At 40.2% G+C, this 23,214-nt stretch overlaps 4 protein-coding genes across 7 annotated transcripts; 2 read left to right on the forward strand and 2 right to left on the reverse strand.

Moving 5' to 3' along the window:
* Positions 1 to 2,565: 2,565 nt before the first annotated feature.
* Positions 2,566 to 4,788, forward strand: LOC148896501 (chymotrypsin-like protease CTRL-1). Its single transcript, XM_088998338.1, has 7 exons — positions 2,566 to 2,653; positions 3,100 to 3,203; positions 3,289 to 3,368; positions 3,696 to 3,777; positions 3,866 to 4,046; positions 4,124 to 4,254; positions 4,466 to 4,788. Exons 1-7 carry the CDS (start codon positions 2,608 to 2,610, stop codon positions 4,625 to 4,627), a joined length of 786 nt encoding a protein of 261 aa, XP_088854464.1. The 5' UTR covers positions 2,566 to 2,607; the 3' UTR covers positions 4,628 to 4,788.
* A 982-nt stretch (positions 4,789 to 5,770) lies between these two features.
* Positions 5,771 to 12,354, reverse strand: lin37 (lin-37 DREAM MuvB core complex component). Of its 4 annotated transcripts, none has more exons than XM_088998337.1 (9): positions 11,853 to 12,354; positions 11,423 to 11,498; positions 11,295 to 11,345; positions 11,150 to 11,179; positions 10,979 to 11,064; positions 8,863 to 9,026; positions 8,646 to 8,777; positions 7,458 to 7,531; positions 5,771 to 6,681 (listed from the first exon to the last, which is right to left on the reverse strand). In XM_088998337.1, the coding sequence occupies exons 1-9, from the start codon at positions 11,884 to 11,886 to the stop codon at positions 6,594 to 6,596; spliced, it is 735 nt and encodes a 244-aa protein (XP_088854463.1). In that variant the 5' UTR covers positions 11,887 to 12,354; the 3' UTR covers positions 5,771 to 6,593. The 4 variants fall into 4 exon arrangements, with proteins under 4 accessions (XP_088854463.1, XP_088854462.1, XP_088854461.1 ...); XM_088998336.1 differs by having other exon boundaries at positions 11,295 to 11,348; XM_088998335.1 differs by having other exon boundaries at positions 12,213 to 12,349.
* A 112-nt stretch (positions 12,355 to 12,466) lies between these two features.
* proser3 (proline and serine rich 3) lies at positions 12,467 to 19,510 on the forward strand. Its single transcript, XM_088998436.1, has 15 exons — positions 12,467 to 12,482; positions 12,776 to 12,836; positions 13,124 to 13,227; positions 13,638 to 13,716; positions 13,802 to 13,950; positions 13,999 to 14,129; positions 14,807 to 14,892; positions 14,981 to 15,114; positions 15,210 to 15,436; positions 15,665 to 16,323; positions 16,409 to 16,574; positions 18,255 to 18,405; positions 18,581 to 18,662; positions 19,055 to 19,116; positions 19,370 to 19,510. Exons 1-14 carry the CDS (start codon positions 12,467 to 12,469, stop codon positions 19,110 to 19,112), a joined length of 2,103 nt encoding a protein of 700 aa, XP_088854562.1. The 3' UTR covers positions 19,113 to 19,116; positions 19,370 to 19,510.
* hspb6 (heat shock protein family B (small) member 6) lies at positions 19,140 to 23,131 on the reverse strand. The gene is made up of 4 exons (XM_088998349.1): positions 20,224 to 23,131; positions 19,985 to 20,145; positions 19,593 to 19,715; positions 19,140 to 19,495 (listed from the first exon to the last, which is right to left on the reverse strand). The coding sequence occupies exons 2-4, from the start codon at positions 20,135 to 20,137 to the stop codon at positions 19,331 to 19,333; spliced, it is 441 nt and encodes a 146-aa protein (XP_088854475.1). The 5' UTR covers positions 20,138 to 20,145; positions 20,224 to 23,131; the 3' UTR covers positions 19,140 to 19,330.
* Positions 23,132 to 23,214: the final 83 nt, after the last annotated feature.

Consider the following 23,214-nt stretch of genomic DNA (forward strand, 5'->3'; position numbering starts at 1 on the left):
CTTAAAACGGAAAATATAGCTATATGCGGTTTTATCTTTGTAAAATGCGTTCAGTAGTCATTTGAAGTGATTTTACAAATTATGGACAGAGGTGTCGGTTGTCCTTTAAAAGATAGAAAATGATTATTTCTTCGTCAAGCGCACAGGTGTCAAAGTCAAGTCAAACTAGATTTGTTCTGGCACAAAAATTGAGATGCGCTAGTTTTTTAACCAAATGCCAGACATCAAATATTAGTTTTATTTTTGTTTCTAACTATTCAGCGATGTTTCTTATACACTTTCCACATATCATGTCCAGATTTGTTTCCTGGCTTTGCAAATGTCTGCCAACCACAAAGGATATTCTACTTTACTCCATGTACAGCGATTTATGTGAAGCAAAGGTTGTTTGCAACCGCGCGTGTCAAGTCAAGTCCCGTGGGCTAAATCTGGCCCGCCGCATAATTTTATTCGGCCCCCAAAAGTAAATCATACGTGTGAAATTCCATTATGCTTGCTAAAGTCAAAACCAAAATTTCAAATTGTCCCATGTAAACAACAATAACAGTCACCATTTTTATTTCAAATTTGAAAACTAGTTATTCATTAATTTGTTGTGCGCTCTATTTGTAATACTACGTGGAGGAACTTAAAGCACAACCAACGTCACTTTTTTGTTTCCTAACTGACATCAGAAAAACGTTTTATAGCATCTAAAATACCCAAAACACGCAGTATATTTGTAGTCAAATGCAAAACACCAATAAACATGACTTAAAGTGTCTAAAAAGTACTTCAATTTGAAACCGGATGTGGCCAGTTTCAGAAGGTCCCGCCCCCATGTTCGTGGTGTCACGGCAAGACGTCTTGCCTTGCTTGAGAATCAAAACATTGGCTTCAGATTCGGAGAATATGCTTTCTTGTTACTCATCCAGTTATGAATATGATTCAAATAGTTCTGAAGAAGAAAGCATACATGTTTGCAATCGATTAAATAATTTATTCCGTGTCATTTTGAGGCAACGGGTGGGAAATGTCACACGCAAAAAAGGCAGAAAATGGCGACAAAGCCATGGAAGGAATTAATCAGCCCGTTTCCACAGGCTGATTAATTCCTTATAAGGAGTTTTGTCACCTTCTTCTGCCTCTTTTTGGTCCTACACGACGTTTTCAGACCAAAGTACAGCAAAATGCATTGCCGTGATGGAAGGACGTGCTACAATGTGTCCTTTTTTCGATCAGCGGCGTTCAGTGACGTAGGGTGAGGACTCGTCACCAACTCAAAAACAAGACTTCCGGAATATTCAGCGTGAGTCTTCAAACATAAAATATAGCTATATGCGGTGGAATCTTTGTAAAATACGCTCAGTAGAAGTCATTTGAAGCCATTTTACAAATTATAGACACAACTTGTCCGGACACGTCGGTTGTCCTTTCAACATTCTAATGGCTTCCTCAAATTCATAACGGCCCTCCAGAGGAAACTGTACCTACAATATGGCCCGCAGCAAAAAAATGAGTTTGACACCCTTGGTCTAGGGCAGTGGTCCCCAACGCTTGACAATTTTACCGCGGACCTTGGTGGGGGGATAAGAACAAACGTGAATCCACTGTGTACTCATATGGAACTTTTGCTAGCTTGGTCAAATTTAGCCGCTAAATGAGAAAATAGAGAAAAAAGTACATATCCGGTCATTTCAAAATAAAAGACCAGTCAACTTGCTTAATAAATAAAACAAATAATTAATTATTGTGTATAGGTCTGCGGCCCGGTATTGATTGATCCGTGGACCGGGACAGATCCCCGTTCGGGGGTTGGGGACTACTGGTCTAGTGCATAGGTGTCAAACTCACATCCTGGAAGGCCGCTGTCCAGCATGTTTTCCAAGCCTCCCTGTTGCAACACACATGATTCAAATCAACAGATCATCAGCAAGCTCTGTGGAAACCTGACATTGCTGATGATCTGATCATTTGAATCAGGTGTGTTGCAACAGAGAGACTTGGAAAACATTCAGGACAGCTTTGGTTTAGCAGCTTTTTTTTTTTTAATAAAATTATTTTTTTGTGGGTTGTTTTGTACCATGAATTTATTACCGTCCATATATTTATATTAGGATTATAATTTTAAATACATCACCTATCCATATGATACTATCAAATGAAATCTAAACAAAAAGTAATTTGATTTACCCAGGTAAAAGATTAATACACAACCACCACACATGGATTTTGATAGAATGTGCAAGTGTACACATTAGCGGACTTGTGAGTGCGAAATGTTTTTTAAAGGTGTATCGGGTGATTGGCTACTAAAGTCCAGGTGCAGTTTCCCATTTCCTCTAAGTCACTTCGTATAGCCTCCACTCCCATGTGAACCCGAAATAGGAAAAGCGGTAAAAACGGACAGAGTAATGTATTTCTATGGTGTTTGTGTGAAATCCCAATACATATCAGAAATTGACCGTTTTATTCCATTCCAAGTGTTTATCTGCAGTTGTTCTGTTCCCAGACCTATCGCGCCTGAACATATGGAGCTCGTGGTTCAGGGTCGCATATGCTCTTATAAAAAGCAAGTGTTCCACATGTCAGAAGCTCACGGACGTGATTCACATCCCAGACAAAGCCATGTTGTTGTTCATCACTTGTTTTGCACTTGTTGCCTCTGCACTTGGTGAGTCACACGCATTCCTTTACTCCAGTGTTTCTCAACCTTTTTTGAGCCAGGGCACGTTTTTTTACGTTGGAAAAAAATGCGGCATACCACGAAACATCTCGGAGGAACGATGCAATCAGCTACCTGTTGCAACACGGACGAATATTAAATTACTCTCCTAACAGCACGGACACCTGACAATGGCATTAAGAGAGAAAATGATTAATAAATGTTTTGGTTTTTTTTACATTTTTTTAAACAAAATAAGTGCCATTGGGTAGTTTCTCACGGCACAGTGGTTGAAAATCACTGATTTACTCATTTAGAGGATACTTTGGAGAGTTTGTGGAACAAAAAAGTTTGACGGTGCCCTTTTGTCAAAACCCACACTTTTGGCCGCGTCCTTCAGATCTGTTGAATTCTTGTGGTTGACTGCATGTGTTAATATTGTGATCGGCTCTCAGGATGTGGAAGGCCTTCAATCACCCCCCAAATTAGTGGCTTCAACAAGATTGTAAACGGAGAGAATGCTGTGCCTGGATCCTGGCCGTGGCAGGTCTCACTTCAGGTATCCTCTTCATCTCATGCTATTGTACGCGCAACTCCTGTCACAAAGATGAACGATTTTAATGCACACAATTTCTCATTCCTAGGATGGCCGAGGATTCCACTTCTGCGGTGGATCTCTGATTAATCAGTACTGGGTCGTTACGGCTGCTCATTGCCGTGTGTCGTAAGTCCCTCCCCATTGGTTCTTTTATATACTGTACTGCCAAGATGGCAGCCAAAGTGTTATCTGTTTTTAGGATTACGTATTTGTAAATACATGTAGATATATTTCCACATTATAGAAAGTGTTTTGGATTATCTCAAAGAAAAAAAAACATGCACCCAAATCGCTACATTTCATTACTTTTTGTAGATTTGTACTTCCGATTTTGACTTATTTTGATTTCATTTCACTCTTAGTTGCTCATATCGTCTCAGCTTGTTTCACATATTTTCAGCGAAAAAATAGCATTTGGAATTTTCACCCCCCACAACTCTTTAACTTGTATAGTCCCAGAAGCCACCGTGTGATCTTGGGTGAGCACGATCGTCACTCCAACCAAGAGCAACTTCAGGTCAAGACCATCGCCAGGGTAAATAATGTCAAAATGGATCTGTGCATTAATTAGGACACATATTTATTTGAGCTGCAAAGATAGTAATGTTGGCATTTTCGTCCAGGCCATCTCGCATCCCTACTACAACTCCCAGAACTTCAACAATGACATCACCCTTCTGAAGCTGTCTTCTCCAGCTCAGATAACCAGGACTGTTGCTCCTGTGTGCCTAGCCACCTCCAGCACCAGCATCCCCAGCGGAACCAGATGTGTCACCACTGGATGGGGCAGGACCGGACAAACCTGTTAGTGACAAACACACATCAAATATTGTCAGCGCAATGAAAAATTTAAAGGAGGTCTTTATGCTTTGTGTTCACAGCAAGCCCCCGTTACCTGCAGCAGACCTCCTTGCCAATGCTCAGCCCGGCTCAATGCAAGCAGTACTGGGGTTACAACAGAATCACTGATGCTATGATCTGTGCTGGTGCTTCCGGAGTCTCGTCCTGCCAGGTAAAAGGACATTCTCACAATTCTTCTTGATGCACAAGTTCAACGACAACCGGGGTGTCACTCAGCTCAGTACAGATTTCTGACATGGCTGGACAATCTTCAACTATGGAAACAGTGAAGACAGCGATATTGAAACCCCTATTTTCTGGTTTCACTCTTCAGAGATGTGCAAGGTTGAAATCGAACATGATTTTTTTTTCTTGTTTCATAGGGTGATTCCGGTGGCCCCCTCGTGTGCCAAAACAGTGGAACTTGGAACCTGGTGGGTATCGTGTCCTGGGGCACCTCCAACTGCAACGTGCGCACCCCTGCCGTGTACGCCCGTGTGTCGTACCTGCGCAGCTGGATTGACAGAACCATCGCCTCCAATTAAATTGCAAACCATTCATGAAACGTGACGCCAATACCTGCCCGTTAAATTGTCATCGAGGTGGTCATCCGTGATTGTTATCATTTCGAAATGACTGGAATGCCAACAACCATTTCCTATCCATCAAATATGTGCATGAAATAAATAGTTCAAGTTTCACACGGGTCTTGCATTCCTGTCTGGCTAATTATTTGAGGATGAGTCACAGAGCTCAGATTTGAACAATATTTTTACTCAGGTGTTACATGTTTTTAATTTATTTCACCTAGTGTGGAGGAATCATAATGAAGTTTGGTTACATGTTAACACTGCTATCCTGATTTAACTTCAGGCCTGTGTTCAAATATTTATATGCAGATATTAATCAAGTTGACCAATGTATCAAAATCTTGACCTTGCCGATGTATATTTTTACTTCAGTGAACACTTCACCTTATATTCGTAATATTGCTTTCATTCCAAATGTAGTTTTGTTTGAATTTGGGGAGTGTGGGGGAGCATCAACTTTCACGCATATGGTGTTGAATAACTGGTGTATTCAATGGAAATGGGATATGAGCATTCAAGGGACAAGCGCAAAATTGAAAGAACAATCCAAAAAAAGAAATAATGCAAAAGACAATGGGTATATTCATTCTGATTTAAACGTTAACAAGGTATTCTATCTCAAATACAGTAAAGTCTCGTTATATCGATATCGGATATATCGATACTATTTCTATGCACGCACGGAGAAAATTACATGCAAACAGGGTCGGATATATCGATATTTTTTCGGACTCCCTTGAATATCGATATAACGAGACTTTACTGTACTTTGGCTCAATCTTTTTTTTTTAACTTTGTTACTTCCGGGTTGAGTGAATGCTGGCGCGTGTGGCTGCCACTGCTCACCCGCAGAAAACATATCCTGCGACTCTAAAGTGTCGAAAGTTTTGAAAGGCGCTTATAAATGAAATGTATTATTGTCAATCAAATGGTACACTGCAAATAAGGTCTATTTGAAGATTACATTTCTAGTGCGAATGGTGATAGTCCAAATGCCATCCACTTCTTAGGTCTTATGACAGTGAGGCCAATTCCTTATTTTTTTTTCTGTAGATGTTATGGTTTAACATCAAAAGATCATGAAGGTAAGACAATAAATTAAGACAGATTTTTTTATTTCCAGATATTAACATTCAGATCAGGTGCTGTTGGGGGCCTGAAAGCTGGTCAGTGATGCGATACAGTCACTGCTGGTTTCTAACCCAGACTTATTAAATCAAAACTAAACGAAAAAGTCACGGTTGTGGCTGAAAAGATGTGGCCCAACACAAGTTATCTGCACAACCGCACGAGAAGAAAGGGAATTAAACAAATATGCAAATAACTGCAATGCCAGGAAACATTTTGTGGGGTCTTTTTTATGAAACACAAATAACATAATATGGCTGCAAAAAAGGAACATTTGCTCTGACAAGCTTCATAAATGAAGGGGAGTTAAAGTATCTTGAAAGGCTTGTGGGTCCATTCAGTGATGTGCGCATGAGCAATTCAGTAGCAGAGGCTCTCCATGTTTCGGCTTTTCAGCCACAAATGTAAAGAATGCCAGCAAATGCTGCGTGATTGTACATTACTAATATCTCACTCCCTGGAGCTTTACACAAGGCTTTGAGTTCAGCTCAAAAATCAAAAAGGAGAAATGTGAAAACACAACGGTGCTAGTGGGATATACACTTGATACAGAAATTGCAAGGATATGACAGACAAATAAATACTAACTACAAGTTAAGGCTGAGTGATCAAAGTCAGCTTTATTGTCATTTATTTGATGAGGTCATTTTGCTCCCCTAAGAATAATTGGTGTTTCGTCAAAGTAATGCTTCTAATGTTAATCTTAAAAAGGTTGCACTGCATATCGTATGCAAGCACGGAATTGGATTGGCTATTCCAATACTTGTGTAGGGGGATCTTGCAGAGTTGTCCATTAGTGATCATAGAAGTCCTTGATCTCCTTCAGGATTTTGATGCTCTCACTGTAGCGTAACTGGTTCTTGTTGGAACACTCCTTCCATCTGTGGGAAAAAAGGGAAGTGGGATTTATTTCTTTTTTTCCCCATTGTACTTTGCAGTATATGTAAACATAAAGTTCCGTTATTGGTTTGGGATACTCGTCATTGTGCATATGCACATTTTTTACAAGCTATTTCTTTGATGTCAACATCTTTAGCCTTTCAAACTGATCAACTGTGAGTTACTCCATCATCTGACTACATCACAGACACTGCTTTATGACGAATAGCAATGCCATCGTTGCAATGCTTTTTTCTTAAGCCAATCACAGTAAAATGCAATGGCACTCTTGCAAGAGCTGGTGTAAACCACAGCGAAAAACCTAACAGTCATGCAGATTTGCCAACATCACTCCACACGCTACTTGGGTGAACATATCAAACACACAATTATTCTAAATGTGGACTTTTCGACATTTTTACTATTGAGTTAATGTGTATTTCAATAAGTTTAAACATGTTAGGCGTCTGGGGGATAGAAAAACTATCCCCAAAAAGTTTTTCATATGGTTGGATATCACGTATTTTCACATAAATATGCCACTTGATTTACAGCAGTTGTTCCCTGTATAGAAAATTCTAAGAGGGGCATCTGCTTTGTGAACATTTGCTATATTTGGAGCGGGTCTTAATCCTCAACCCCTGTGAAAAGCTAGGCCTGACTGTTGGCACAAAACTTCAAATTAATGTCACACCCAATCAGGACTTTTTTTCCCCTTTTTTACAGCATCACTGTGCACATTTCATATCAACAGATTTTAATACCATGAGTCACATACTTTTGTCTGATCTTTTTCCATCGCTCCATGTGATCAACGAGGTAGGATCCTGATCCAGGCACAGAGTCTGTTAACTGAACAGGAAGATAACATTGATGTAATATTAATATTTAATTGCATTAGCTCACACGACACAGGAACCGCTTAAAGTAGGTGATTTGATGGATGACTCCTAAAGCAGGGTTGTTATAAAAAAATAGTACAAACAGTGTGGGTGGAATGGCGTCATTACTCAGTGACTCCATTTTAAAATACTGGCAAAGTGCTTTTGACGACCAAAGACGACGTCTTTCCTCGGTGGCCGCACCTCAAGCAGTCATCCAGAGCTTTTCTGGCACTGATTTGCTATCTAGCTGCCTATATATCTATCTAGCTAGCTAGGTATTAGCTAGCTACCTAGATTTCTATTTATTTCACCCACTGAAAAACTTCCTGTGACTGTAAAGTGACCTTGAGAGTTTTGAAAGGCGCTTAAAATTGAAATGGATTATTATTAAATTTGTCTTTTCAATAATCACAGTCGCTGAACACCCATCACCCCAAATGTAATTTGTTGCAAAGTGTGCACTTGTTGCATGCTGGAGCGTAACACAGTCCATGCAGGTAACTCTTAAAAAAACATGCAAAATGCAGCATCTTGCAGCTATCTTCGAGCCAAGACCAGCAGGCACAAGAACAGTTTCTGCCACCAGGCAGTCAGGAGACTCCATTCCCGCCCAGCCCCCCCCCCCCCCCCCCTCTTCCCACTGCCACACTCACCGAACTTTGAGTACACACTACACACTGTACTATCATCCTGAACTTTTTTTCTGCAAGACCTCACTTCAACGCTTTTTTTGTTTGTTTGTTTTGCATTACTACATTACGTCACTTTACATACGACACTGCCTCACTTTACATATGACACTACCTCACTTTACATTCAGAAATTACATGTATCGTCTGTTGTCAATTGTCTGTCTTTTTTAGCCATATTATAAGTGCCTTGCACGCTGGGTCAGAGAGGACATTAATTTCATCTGTGCTGTATGTCATGTATATTAGCATATTTGACAATAAAGCTGACTTTGATTATAATAGAAATACAATTGCACCTTATTTGTTTCCTTGACAGAATACATGAAAGAGCGGATGTGACATTGCAATACACCAATGTGTCTAACAGAGTAACAAGAATATGTTGTGAACCTTGGTGACTGTGGGTTTTTCAGTTGGCGGGATCCTGAGGTTGATGGGTTCACCAGAAGGGCTGATGGAAGATGCGGTGGGAGCAGGTAGTCTGTATACAATTTTCTCTTTGCCATTGATCATGTCTGTGACCTGCATATGGAAATGAATTGAGTTTTTTTCATGATTTTAGCTTCATGATGGTTTTAAGTTAAGTTGTTTCATAAGTGTCCCGTACCTCATCCTCAAGCATGACTTGTGGGGATATTGGGGATCCTTCACTGGGCTCTCTGACGGTTGGATTATTTCTCATCCATGCACGGCAAATAGGATACAAGGGTGTGCTAGCATTAAACTGAGCCAGATCCACACTTCGGTCAAACAACTTAATAATGTAAGCATCTGGAGAACAGATAGAGTGAGGTCAATTCAAGATACCAGAACAAAAAAATTTAAACACACTCCAACAGGACAATAAAGAGAAATATTACTTTGAGATTTGTTGTCTTTGAAGGGAGTTATAAAAAAAATATACAGTAAAGTCTCGTTATATTGATAGCGGTTATATTGATAATACTGCTTATTAAGATACTATTTTCATTTCCCGTGCACATTTCTAGTCTTTTTATGCATAATTAGTTCAGTTTAGTACGATTCATGGTTATTACGATAATCCGGTTACTACGGTGCTCTTTTTCATCCTTCCGCCGGCCATTTTGCTTTGTTTATATCGATACAAAAGATACTTAAGGTAAATCAATATTTGCTTAGGGGTTTCTATACAGTACTACCATTATCGAAATCTGTATCGGTCGCGCTGTTGGTTGACTTGGTTACGTGACGAACTCTCGTCCGTGTCTTGCAGCGTAGCAGACGCCATTTTGCTACAGTCTTCCACCATAGCAAAACGAAAGAATTGTGACCTCGGAACGAAATACAAGGCAATCGTGGCTGTTGAGGAGAATCCAACACGAAATCAAAGCCAAGTATGCCCCAGAAGATTGCCATAATGACGAGGATGATGAGGATGAAGAACCAACTGAATACACACCTGTTGCAACAAAGACACAAGGTGCTACGGACACGATCTTACTGAGAATCCAGAGAAAATGAATCAGGTGTTTTTAGAAATGTTCAACAAGATTGAATCGTTTGTGTTAAAAGGTGAAAATGGGAAGCAGAAGAAGATTGAATATTATTTTAAAATGCATAATAAGATGTAAGCGTTGCAGTTTCCCTGTTGCAGTGTTATGTACATGTACTGTACTGTATATGAATGCAATCGTTTTTTGCAACAATGTTTATTGTTTTGTCTCATGAAGCGTGATGATTTTGAAAATTACTGTACATGCCATACTGTACTAAAGATCCCCCAGTCACGTAACCGGCTTCCGTTTTTGACTTGTCATAAGCGAGCACTATAAAAAATTCGTAGCAGAGCTCACGTCTTTCATTACTGCTGCAATAGCATCTGAAACATACAGTAATGCCCCTCAGCATGGCAAATGTTGCGCACAGTCGCTGCTATAGCGGGTCGGTCTTTTTAATAACAAACGTAGCAGTTATCATATACAGATACAAACAGGAGCTGCTGTTACGCCACAGCTCAGCCATTCTATTCAGGCACTCTCTCGAACCCTGTTGTCGGGTCCTCCCAAGCCCCAGTCACGTAACCAACTTCTGTGTTTTGGTCGGTCGACGTGAGCACAATAAAAAAAGGCGTAGCAGAGCTTATATACAGTAGTTGTTCAACACCAATTTAAACCATGGGGAAACGTAAGAATTGTGATATCCGAACAACGTACAAGGCAATAGTGGCTGTGGAGGACAATCCAACAAGCAAATACTTTATCGCGAAAGAGTTTGACGTGCAGCAGAATACTTCATCAACCTAAGTAATGTAAACGTTGCAGTTTTGGTTTTTCATCCATGTATTTAATTGTGTTGCATTCAGATATTTTTATCGCTTGCAACAATCACTGTTTTTCATATATTTGTACATGCTGGCGTTCGTGGTTTCGTGTGAATAGAACAACGTGAGGATTTTGCATTTGTTGCATATTTGAAAGGAAATAGTCATTAAAAAGTGTCAAGATGGTTTTATTTTATGCACACGTTTATTTTTCACTTCACTACTGTACAAACAACATGCTAGATACGCAATCCATGAACCCAATGATAAAATTACATGCCATATCAAAGATTCCCCACTTACGTGTTGCCCCTCCCCCTTTTTTTTAAATGCAGATTGGCGCAGGACGGATATATCGATAGTCCGGTTATATCGACACTTTTTCCGACTCCCAAGAATATCGATATAACGAGACTTTACTGTATATAAATATCTATTTTACTTTGTCTGTGAGTATTGCTCTCTGTTATGTTTTCATCCAGCTCTTTGCGCTTTTTGCGGCGATGCTGTGGGAATCTTGTAGATGGCCTATAAATGTAAATAAGAATATAAAAAATGTATATATTTATATTTTAATGCAATGTTTTTATAAAAAAATAAAATAAATATTTACCGTTTTCCAACAGACAGTGGAGAGAAATCCCTATGAGATAGAATTGTGATTAAAAAGCTGAAATCTACATTTTGATAAATATATTGTACAGTATATTGAAACACTACTATGTATAATGTATAATTAATTCAATACATGTACTTACTTGCTCAAAGAGTCAATTGCCATTTTTCCAGACTCACTCTCATTTTGTTCCCTGCTTAAAGTGAAATTGGATGTAATAATGACGATCGGATGGCTATGAATCAATTTCGAATGGAATCAAATACCAACCTTTCGTTTTCGCTTTTCTCCACCAGTTTCTTTAAAAGAGAATCCAACCTGTTGCGTGCTGCGGCCCCATCCACATCTTAAGAAACAACATCGTATTTATTTGGTTTAAATGCTGAGCTTATCTTGTATGTGGCCACGCGAATCGCTTTATCACAACTAGAATTACTTTCAGCTATAACTCACTCCCAGATTTGAGCCAGCGGTGAATCATAAATGTGGCTTTATTTTTTTTTTTCAATCTGGAACGTTCTTTTGATTTTAAACTTTACTGATGTCACAACCCCCCCAATAAACAGATGACCGACCCTAATGCAGAACACAAATGAGTTGCATAACATTACATAAATACATTAAGGAGTATGGCATATGACTTAATCTGTAACTTCCTGCCGTAAAGGTAATACATTGTAGCATGAATAAACCCGTTTACCTGTCCTTTCGACTTTGACCTTGACGTGATGCATTGTATCCTTATGGTAATAGTGGCCTTAAAACTGAGTAAACGAATTATAGTCCTCTTTCAAATCGAAGGGTGCTTATGAAACAGCTAGCAAGTCACGCCATTAGCTTGAATCGCCAACCGCCACTTCTCCACATATCATCGCAGAGACAAATACAGCTAAATTTCTTCGCCAATTACGTAAATTACATTCACTTGCTTGTTCTGTAGCCACAAGTGGACACAAGCCAGTGTCTTATTGTTCTGGTCCAAAGCTCGGATAAATACAGAGTCGTGTCAAGAAGGGCATCCGACGTAAAAGCTTGGCAAAAACAAACATGCAAATCAAACCTCTGAAAATAAAGGACACCGATTTGCTGTGGCGACCACTGAAGGTAAAGCCGAAAGCAAAAGAAGAAATTACTGAAGGCGCAACGTCCATAAAATGATGCTATATCGCTTTAGCCTCTGAAAAGACATTCCACTTCCGCGCGCTGTCCATTTCCTAATTACCAATTGGTGTTTTGGAATCAATAAGGCTCAAGGTGATTGGCCAGTTATTATTTCACTCAGAGTGACCCCACGTCTATTGGTTGGTCTTCTCGATGTTGCCAAGGACCGGTAGTTTTCTTTTGCTTGGCAGATTTTGACGATAACAGCGGTACTATTGTAAGGTGAGGCGAGAGCTAATGGATACAATTCTTTTCAAAAGACTACCATGAGCAGATTAGTGTGTTTATCTACCTGGATTTTGTAGTCTGAAAGCCTTTATATCTATGGAATGGCCGTTTCGTGCATACCCTGAGTATCAAATTATTGTAAAAATATTTTAATTTGGGATCAGCACACGGAGACTCTTTAAATAGTCCCAAAATCATATATTCCCAATTCGTTCTTAAACATCAATTCCTGAGCACGATTGTTTGGCAACGTTTTCCGGTTCTATTGGGCAGCACCGGCTTTCATAAAATCCAGGTAAGATCAACAAGACCAGATATGTCAAGAACTTGTTGTTCTGGGATATAGTATTGTTGGTGTCTTGCTCAATGGCTCAATGAGGGTAATAAGGAAGCAAAATGGCATGGCTCCAACAAATACAATCGTTTTCATTTCACTTTTATTCACAGTGGGACTCAAACCAAGAACTTTGAGTGTTGCAACTGGAGGTTTAAAGTTTAAATTTCACAATGGACAAATGTATGGAAGTTGAGTTTCCTCTGTATGATTATAATGAATATTTATTGTTATATTTTCAATTCTAGAAATTCAGCAACAATAAAGCACAAAGCCAGCAGCTTTTCTAACGGCAAAGTCATCCTTCAGCCAGTCTTGCACCAAGGAGTTTCTAAACAAAAAGAAGAAACAGGTATATCTGACATACGTTATTAATTACATGGATATAACTGGTTTATTGTTTATTTCCATTACAGTAAAGTCTCGTTATATCGATATCGGATATATCGATAGTCCCGGTTATATCGATACTATTTCTATGCACGCACGAAGAAAATTACATGCAAACAGGGTCGGATATATCGATAGTCCCGGTTATATCGATATTTTTTCGGACTCCCTTGAATATCGATATAACGAGACTTTACTGTATTTTATTTGCAGAGTTGGATTCCTGTACGTTCACACCAACAAGACCACCGTACATTGCACACGCCTGAAAAAATGAGAATCATTGGCCTGATAAATACCGCTCACCTTTCTTTGTGCATTCTGGACCTTCCATTGACCGGGCTTCTTCTCTGACCTCAACTGACATGGAAGGAGCTTCAATTTCCTCCAGAGTTCCAAATTGCACAGTTTCCTTTCAACCAGAAGTTCACCAGGATTCAAAAGTGACAAAGTATGATCAGGTTTACAAGACGAATGAATTCATGTGAATTTAGTCTGTAAATTTGCTTCATGAACTGGGTACATTTCTCTCACAGGTACATTGATCGTTTTCGATATGGACAACCGCTGAGTCGAGAGGAGCGGCAGTTGTCCTCTGAATTTGAACAGGAGAGGGTACCATTGTGGTGGATGTCTTCCTCATCCTTACATCCTAGTTTCACACCAACCAAGATCTTACACAAAGGTACAACAGTTTAGATCAAATGGTCATATTCCTTAATTGTGAAAAAAGATCCTTTTTGTCTTTTTATGCGGGATCTGAAAGATGACAAAAGCCAAGCAGTCTCCAGTCCAGAGATGGCCGGGCCACTTGATGTCTATAATTCTTCACCGTGCAGAGGAGACAACAATATGAATGCAGATGTATGTTCATTGGGAATGAGCAACAATATAACATTTTCTTGCCAGAAAATCTCCATCTATTATATAAATAGAAGTTTTATGGCCAGCTACTAATTGTTGTGGTTGTATTTATAGGTCATTTCAGTAAAATCCTAAATGGATTAAAAAACAGACAAACTTTATATTTATATTTTTCATAATATTTGTTAGTGTTTGTCATGTTTGATATACAGGTACATTTTATTAACTAAGGATATGATTGGAAAGTTATTCAGTACATGTTATTCATTTTAAAAACTGAAAGCTACCATGTATGATACAAATTCATTAAACAGAGAAGAAAATACTTTTGAGTAGGTCACTTCTTACCTAATTTCTTACAATACATTTGATTCAATCTTATGTAATAGGGGGTTGCAATTTCTTAGATGGGAACATTTTTTCTGTGAGTTGCAAGCTACAACCATGCATTATTAGAAAAAAAATAATTCAGGCCATATTTCAGCTGATGTGCAGCGAGCCGATACAGTTTATAACGTGAGTTTTACTTTTTGAGTTAGACTCCTGAAATCAATTGTTGCTATAGTATTGATATTTATATTCAGTACACGGAGGTAGACCAGTTGTTGTTTTCCAAATGTAATCATAAACATTGTGATCTCTCACTTCCCATTTAATGTTTTTTTTTTAAATCTCAGTTTCCATTAGACACATCTCATAGCGATTTAGAGGACACAGAGATACTTCACCTTCAAGAAAGGGCCAGTAGACTTCTGCAGAGAGGGTTTGCAAACTGTTCCTATTAGTTCCTGTCTGTCAGATTGCATCAATTCATTCCTGAACTTGGATGAACATTTTGTCATTTTTAACAGTGACAGTCTTCTCAGCGATGGATCAGTTCCTGTCAGTTCAGAGGGTGTGGGATGCTCAGATCGCTCTTCTCCGGCCAATATAAATGAGACAATGCTTAGACCTGTGATTAACACTTCAATAAAATCGACAGCGAGTAAGACACAAGTTGTATTGGACGGCTTTGTCACATGCTGTCCATTTAGTGTGTTATCTCCTCCTTCATATGTACGTATATTGTGGTCTTTGCAGCAATGGCCACGTTGGACTCCGCTTCAACTCTGCCCAACCAAAGATCCTCCTTCAATGCCTTACGGGCCCCTCCGGAGGACATCCTTTCACAGTGGCGTTTGAGAAGAAAGATGGAGCAAGCCAGGGAACAATGTCAGTCCCGGCAAAATTCCAGATTTTGTACCCCCACATCCAGAGGTCCCGACCCCGCTCTCCACTTTTCAACATTAAATGTACACCCTTACAAGGTAGGGGTGACCGTTTCAGCATTCTTTATATGCCGTTCGCCGGTGGTGCCATTCATTTTACATTCTGCACAATCATTTCATAACTACTCCAACAAATAGTGCCAGATGTCTGTTGTTTAAATCAGAAGGTTATATCAGTTGACAGCAGCTCCTATGCTGGATTTACTGAATTTGTTGTGTATTTCAATCTATTTTATGTTGTTTCGCTTTTGCTTATATCATCCACAGCAGCAGTCAAGTATTCAGTACCCTGAACCCTCCCAAGGAGCCTTCCTGGTTCCCAAGGAAGCCACTGGACATCACCCCTCAAGCTCCGCCCCCCTTTCCAGTGCTGCCTGTGATTTACAAGTCTCTCAACCACACTCCTTTGAGCATGTTCTTGCGCACATGCATTGCCATTGTGATATTCTTCCCTGTCCCACACAGGCACCTAATGCTAACACGTTCTATGGCAATTCACATAAACCAGAAGAGACCTTAAAGAAAGAAATCGTCTCTGGAAACTTAAAGCAGAGTGACATAGAGGAGCCTCCTCACAAACACATTCCAACCCCTTGTAAGCATCCAGATGTAGGTTGTTATTTTAGACCTACAGATAGATGGGATCATTCTGTGCCTCAAGAAATCAGCAGTCCATTAAGACCTTCAGAAGGAGGCTGTCCCTCCAGATTTACAGAAATCAAAGGCGGCGATCGTTCAAAACCTAAGGAATATGACAGTCCTAGATATATGGACAAAGGGAGTCAATCTCAACCTGTAGATAGAAATCATCAGGAGAACCCGAGAATAAGAAATAAAAGTTCTGAAACCGATAAAGTCCAAGCTAAGCAAGTGGGTGACAGTGAGAAGAGAGAGAGGATTATCAGAAAGCAAAAGAAATTGCCAAGGTACAATACAAAGACGTCTACCCGGGGTCATGATTTGCTTCTATACTTAGCATTGACTCCTTCATGTGATGTAAATTTTTTGCAGGTATACTGGATCTTGTGAGGTTACTGATATGACTAGCGCAGCAAGTTCTGCAGATCCGAAAATTGCAAAAAAGATCAAGAAACGAGGAGATCAACAGCAGCAGAAGAGATGCAAAGATAGAGGCAGTCATTCACCGCCATCGCCACTACATCGTGCCTTAGGACAGGTCCGTGCGTGCACAACTTCACCATTTGTATCCAAGTTATTGTCATGACCTTCAGGCACATCTTGATATAAATTATGTCCCATTCCAAGGGGAGTTAGCAGTTTTTAAATTGTGAACAAGATTTGATTTAGCCATACTCTTTTTTTTTTTCTGCCCCCTTGCATCACTGACCAAAGCTGTGCCCCTCATTGGCGTGAATGTGCATGAGACAAGATGGGCACATTCGTAAACAAGCCAATTTTAGCTAGCCACATCTGCTACATTGCTAGCATGACGTATTCCTGATGATGTGTTGAGCGTTTGTTACCAGTTTGCAGTTTTACTTTTTGGAATTTACAATGGAAACCAAAGAGGTGCAGCTGCGACATGTGCCCACGAATAACTGACAATGTGCCTCGGTCACGCCTTCTGTCTAGACATGATTTTTGATCGAGTGTTCTTGTTAAGGTGTGGTGTGTTTTAAAATAATTCAAGTAAAATTGAACAGGGAGAGAGAATTATTACTTTTTTCTTTAAAATTGATTTATACAGTGTTACACTAGTCTGACAAAACAGACTCTTCTTGACATCAGTGTGAAAAGAAGCAATAATTCTTCGTTTTCCATGTCAGTGTCACATTGGATGAGGAGCTACGCCATTATGGAGGTCTGCAATGATGTTGGCTTGAACCGACACATTGCATAGACTAGATCTGACGGAATTAACAGCACATTAGAATGTGTACCGTATTTTCCAGTGTATAAGGCACGCCCAAAAGCCTTGATGTTCTTCAAAGAATTACCCTGCGCCTTATACGCAGGTACGCCTTATATGTGAAGTAATATTTAGCCACAACAGGTCTCGCAACGACTGTCAGCAGCCACGACACCATTTCCCCCTGTTGAAGAAGTCGTGCGCAACCCCAGCCTCTACTGTAGAGCCTTATAATGTGGTGCGTCTTATATTTTGAAAACTTTTATATATTGATATATTATATTTGGAAGACGCGGCCCGGTAGTCGAGTGGTTAGCACGTCGGCTTCACAGTGCGCTCCAGCCTCCCTCCCTGTGTGGAGTTTGCATGTTGTCCCCGGGTCCGCGTGGGTTTTCTCCGGGGTCCTCCGGTTTCCTCCCATATTCCAAAAACATGCACGGCAGGCAGATTGAACACTCCAAATTGTCCCTAGATGTGAGTGTGTGTCTGCATGGCAGGCAGATTGTGAGCGTCAGAGTGACTGTTGTTTGTCTTTGTGTGCCCTGCGAATGGCTGGCAACCAATTCAGGGTGTCCCCCGCCTCGTGCCCGAAGACAGCTGGGATAGGCTCCAGCAACCCCCGCGACCCTAATGAGGAATAAGCGGTACGGAAAATGGATGGATGGATATTTGGAAGACTTTTCATTCATTGAAGGTGCACCTTCTAGTCCGGTGCGCCTTGTATATGGAAAACGTTTGATAATACACCAATTATTGGAGGTGCGCCTTATACTCCGGTGCACCTTATTACACCGGAAAATACGGAAAACAAATGGACAAATTTAACAGTGCTGACATTATAATCATATTGTTTGAGCTAATTCTCAATGACAGTACTACATCAAGTAGTGTAAAATGCAAACAGCCCTCACAGATGGATTTGTGAGCAAATCACACTGTTCTGAATGGATAGATCAGGAGGATTTTTTTTGTAATTGATTCCGGCAGGTTGTTTCAGAGGTCCTGTTCCCACCAGAAAATTCTTCTCCACAAGATGCAGCTGTCCCATTGCCTGCTGCTCCACCACAATCCTCGCTTTCTTCTTGCAATGCAAACACACCACTGGAGGTCATGTTCCAGCTGCTGCAAGAGGCTGAAGGTGAGCCCAGGGGGCAACACAGGGCAGTCAAACTTTACTCTAACTCTTAATTGTGAGTAAGACATTCTGACACATTCTCAACCCATGCCCCGCATTCCTAAACATTGACGGAATTTTGTAATATGAGTGGCATATCGGGGACTGAATTAACATCATCATAATTCATGGTTGTCAGATTCAGATGAGAAAGAATTTGAAGATGACCCTTTACTACGAGTCCTTCGCACACAAAGAAAACGTGTTAAGGAGCAAATCAGGTAACATCTCAGTTTGACGTCTGTGTAAGCTCTCAGTCGTACAGGAGTGGTCCATCGATGAGAAGGTTTCTTCAGCCGTCATCTGACTTCAAAAAAGTACAGATGACGGCTGAAGAAACCTCATCCATCTCAGTTTGACATATTTGCTCAACTGAACATTTAATAATTTGTACATATGTTTATACTGTCTCTTTGTTATCTAATTTGTAACAGATTATTTTATTACAGACAGTGGCATTATTGGTTGTTTAATTACCTGACATGTTTCAGGAGTACACTTCCACCTTCATCAGTCACATTTAATGAACACGAGTGGACATTTAATATCTTAAATTGAGATCTCATGTTATTTCTTTCATTTTTTGAGATAATATCTGTTCTATTCTTTCCAGTGAAGTGGACTTAATGTTGCAGAATTTCCTGGATAAAAAAGATGATACCACAACTTAATGCGGTAACTCATGACCATTTTAAAAATGAGATTTTCATATGTAATTTATTGACATACAGTATATGGAAGAAATACAATAAAAAGTTCATCATCACCCATATTATAACCAATATTTACAACATGTGCATTCTTAAAATATTATGGAAGGTTGATATGTAAAGGCGTTATTTACAAATCTCAGAGACTGGGCCATATCACAATCTAACAAATATGGGCTTTATGAGAATGGCTGAGAATTTGACATCTCCGTTTGCAGCATGGGTGCAGATATGACAAGTACACCATCTGGGGAAACTGCAGATTCCAAAGCCATGGTGTCGACTCCCTTTGGAATTCGATAGCGCCGGTTAAACTGCCGTGTTGTCACCCCAGCACTATCTTTCTAAAAGAACATTGTAAGCAAAATCAAATGTTCAATGACTTGTTACCTTAGTCGTCATTTAAAATATTACAATATACCATGCACTGACTACACCAACCTTTTTTTCTTGGTGCTTCCCTTGGACCTCAACAAAATCTCCTACCACCTTGACCAGGAGATCCTTGGGGTTAAAAAGTTTGACATCCACTTGAACTGTAAATCCACTATCATCACAAATTGCCTGTCAACATAAAATAATTCACAAGATTAAATGAAAGAAGTGAAATAAAACCTAAAAGAAATTTCAGGTTGCACATAGAGCATACTCGACAATAAAATTGACTCGATATGGAGCACGAACATTTAAATATTCCTTATTTATCCACTTGTAAATATGAGATGGACATTTATACTCCACTTGATAACTTTTAGGACTCAAAAAGTAGCCCTCTTTAAAACTTAACCACAGTTAAACTGTTCAACCCATATTAAGTAAATAAACAAATTCACCTCTGCAGCCGTGTTTCTATCAATCTCTGGGATTAGCAGTTGCGGTGTCCAGCTATATTGTCCGTAATTCCCATGGAGGCGAGGAAAAATTGGCGGTAAAACCTCCCATTGGATGCCACCAACGGGGAATGTGGATGGTTGGATAAAATCCATTGTCAGATCTGTGAAAAATAAAAATTTAATGTCACTTATGGCAGCAAATTGTCAGAGCGCATGTTGTCTGGTGAGCCACAACCTACCTTTCTCTTCAGTGGAGTGGAGTGGAGTACCAAGTGTTCCTTGTGCTGTGTGGTTTTGAATGGCTGCGTGACTCCGGGCACCTGAGTATAGGCGCTTAGGTTATATACTGGAGTTGCATAATGAGTTGGGAATTTATAGGGACACCTTCCTTCTGTTATGTTCTGAGCATGTGTACCCTTGGGATGCTGTTCGTGCAGCAGGACAGTTTGTTTTGGGACTGAAGCAGCTGTCACAGGCTTATTTGTGAATTAATAGGATCGTTGTGTATTTAAATTGAATCCAACCGTTTGTTGGGGATGGGAGTTAATTGCGCCGTTGTCATCAACTAAATGTTGTCGCTAAGTCATCAGATGATACTTGCACTGAATGTCAGTTTTCAAGATGGATATGTCTAAAAATAAGTTCACAAGCTGTGCTGGTGGTTGACTGCCTGGGCCATTAAAGCCAGAGAGGCAGCAACAGACGGCAGGGGTTCTTCAAACACATGTCGCTGCACGTGAGCTGCCAGTAAGTTTGCTCATCAATTAAGTCCATGTACCAAGTCAAAATATTTTTCCAAATCCCACCCTTTATTATTGTAGCTTAGAGGGTTTGGTGTGTTTAAAAAGTACTTATGAGCTAACGGATGTCCCAACATGTTGATGGATAGAGAACACACTATATTTCATAAGGTGATTATTTTTCTTCAAATCAATTAATTTACAGTAGCAAAGTTGCCATCCATCCATTTTCCGTACCGCTTATTCCTCATTAGGGTCGCAGTGGGTGCTGGAGCCTATCTCAGCTGTCTTCGGGCACGAGGCGGGGGACACCCTGAATTGGTTGCCAGCCAATCGCAGGGCACACAAAGACGTACAACAGTCACTCTCACGCTCACAATCTGCCTGCCATGCATGCTTTTGGAGTGTGGGAGGAAACCGGAGGACCCGGAGAAAACCCACGCGGGCCCAGGGAGAACACGCAAGCTCCACACAGGGAGGCCGGACCGGGACGCGAACCGGCAACCTCTGCACTGTGAAGCCGGTGTGCTCACCACTCGACTACCGGGCCGCCCGCTCCCAAAGTGAAACACTGTAATTACACCAACATTACTTTTTTGGTTTGGCTTTATTGTACATACATTTGATTGAATGTCAGGTCGTCCTCTGCACAACATGGTTGGTTGACGTGTTTGTGTATTGTCAGCTATGTACATGTATAAGAAAAGCAACTTGCCTCTCCCCTATCTCTGTTCCCACTCAAAGAAGCTCATTGTTGAATTCATAACCTTACTTTTTTCACTTGAATGACAGTAAATCTCATATTTCTGTATAATTGTGTTTTCTGGTGGTATTTTGACTCTGAAGTGGTTGCTTCAATTACTGATCAATGAAAGGGCATCTTTAAAACACCGACACGTCACAAAAGCAGCCAAAAAATAAAAGACATACATGGAAGGACCCATTTCATTCCATTTAAATATCAACCATGTCTCTTTCTCTCCTGCAATTTGGAACCCATCACCCTAGTTTTGACTTCACTGTCTAAATATAGGACAGACTATGTTCTGACTCATTAGGATAACAGGGAAGTGAGAGCACATTTTGAGGGGCTTAAAGTATAGGGTTTCACAACAGGCGCCAATAATTGTCCAGACTTTGGGCGACCTCCACTGCACTTCAGATTATGTGTCCACAACATACCTCACAGATGAGTCAAAGAACATGCATGCGTTCATACAGCATCATTGTACTGCATCACTTGATGCTGACATCGCTGTCACTGTTTTGATCAGCAATGTAAAACACAAAGGAATTGATCATGGTTTTTGCCATTCAAGGAAGAGCAAAACCGTTCTCCACAAACATGAAAGGTAAAGGTCAACATGGTTTCATCATTTACAACCGATTTAGGCATTTAAAGGATAACCGACGTCTCCGGACAAGTTGTGTCCATAATTTGTAAAATGGCTTCAAATGACTTCTACTGAGTGTATTTTACAAAGATTCCACCGCATATAGCTATATTTTACGTTTTAAGACTTGCACTGAATATTCCGGAAGTCTTGTTTTTGAGTTTGTGACGAGTCCGGACGTGATGTCACTGAAGGAACGCCCCTGACCGAAAAAAAGGACTCATTGTAGCAGTCCTTCCATCACGTCAATGCTTGTTTGGTTTGAAAACCTCGTGTTGTGCCAGAAGAGGGCGTCCATGCTCCATATAAGGAATTTATCAGCCTGTGGAAACGCAATACACTGTCATGTCTACAAGAGGTCACCATTTTCTTCTGCCTCTTTTTTGGGTGAGACATTTACCCCCAATGTTGCCTCAAAATGGCATGGAATAAATTCTTTAATCGATTGCAAACATGTATGCTTTCCTCTTCAGAACTATTTGAATCATATTCATAACTGGATGTGTAACAAGAAAGCATATAGTGCCACTTAGCAGTTTTTTGACGACGATACTAGTGCAGCGTGTTCTACCGGAAACAAATTCCTTGTGTGTTCTACATACTTGGCAATAAAGATGATTCTGATTCTGATATTCTCCGAATCCGAAGCCATTGTTTTGATTCTCCAGCAAAAGTCTTGGCTTGACGTCACTCACTGGGGGCGGGACTTTCTGAAAATGCCCAATTCGCAGCTCTTTTTTTGTGCAGATTTTGGACACTTTAAGTCATTTTTATTGGTGTTTTGCATTTGAATAAAAATAACATACTGCGTGTTTTGGGTATTTTAGATGCTATAAAACGTTTTTCTGATGTCAGGAAACAAAAAAGTGACGTTGGTTGTCCTTTAAATGTGCTGTTTATCGTAAAAGTCAAGGGCTGTCTTTCTATTGGAATCACTTTTTGACATCCTTGCACTCAAATAAAATTTTTCCGTTTTTTTCCTGAGCGACGTTCCTGTTCCTTGCCCTCAGCACATGCGCGCGCGCGCACACACACACGCACGCACGCACGCACACACACACACACACACACACACACACACACACACACACACACA

Source organism: Hippocampus bargibanti, linkage group LG06 (genome assembly GCF_051943395.1).
Source record: "Hippocampus bargibanti isolate YZ-2025 linkage group LG06, ASM5194339v1, whole genome shotgun sequence".
Taxonomy (NCBI): domain Eukaryota; kingdom Metazoa; phylum Chordata; class Actinopteri; order Syngnathiformes; family Syngnathidae; genus Hippocampus; species Hippocampus bargibanti.

Bases quoted from the DNA above. Each gene is read 5' to 3' on its own strand.
- LOC148896501 (XM_088998338.1), top strand. From the start codon at position 2,608: ATGTTGTTGTTCATCACTTGTTTTGCACTTGTTGCCTCTGCACTTG. The intron at 3,778-3,865 runs GTAAATAATGTC...ATTTTCGTCCAG, and splicing joins AGGTCAAGACCATCGCCAGG to GCCATCTCGCATCCCTACTA. The intron at 4,255-4,465 runs GTAAAAGGACAT...CTTGTTTCATAG, and splicing joins CCGGAGTCTCGTCCTGCCAG to GGTGATTCCGGTGGCCCCCT.
- hspb6 (XM_088998349.1), bottom strand. From the start codon at position 20,137: ATGGATTTTATCCAACCATCCACATTCCCCGTTGGTGGCATCCAATGG. The intron at 19,716-19,984 runs GTGAATTTGTTT...TTATGTTGACAG, and splicing joins ATAGAAACACGGCTGCAGAG to GCAATTTGTGATGATAGTGG. The intron at 19,496-19,592 runs GTTGGTGTAGTC...ATGTTCTTTTAG, and splicing joins GGAAGCACCAAGAAAAAAAG to AAAGATAGTGCTGGGGTGAC.
- lin37 (XM_088998334.1), bottom strand. From the start codon at position 12,303: ATGGACGTTGCGCCTTCAGTAATTTCTTCTTTTGCTTTCGGCTTTACC. The intron at 11,180-11,294 runs GTAAGTACATGT...TCTATCTCATAG, and splicing joins GCAATTGACTCTTTGAGCAA to GGATTTCTCTCCACTGTCTG. The intron at 11,065-11,149 runs GTAAATATTTAT...TTACATTTATAG, and splicing joins CCACTGTCTGTTGGAAAACG to GCCATCTACAAGATTCCCAC.
- proser3 (XM_088998436.1), top strand. The intron at 13,228-13,637 runs GTATATCTGACA...CTGACATGGAAG, and splicing joins TAAACAAAAAGAAGAAACAG to GAGCTTCAATTTCCTCCAGA. The intron at 18,663-19,054 runs GTAACATCTCAG...TATTCTTTCCAG, and splicing joins CGTGTTAAGGAGCAAATCAG to TGAAGTGGACTTAATGTTGC.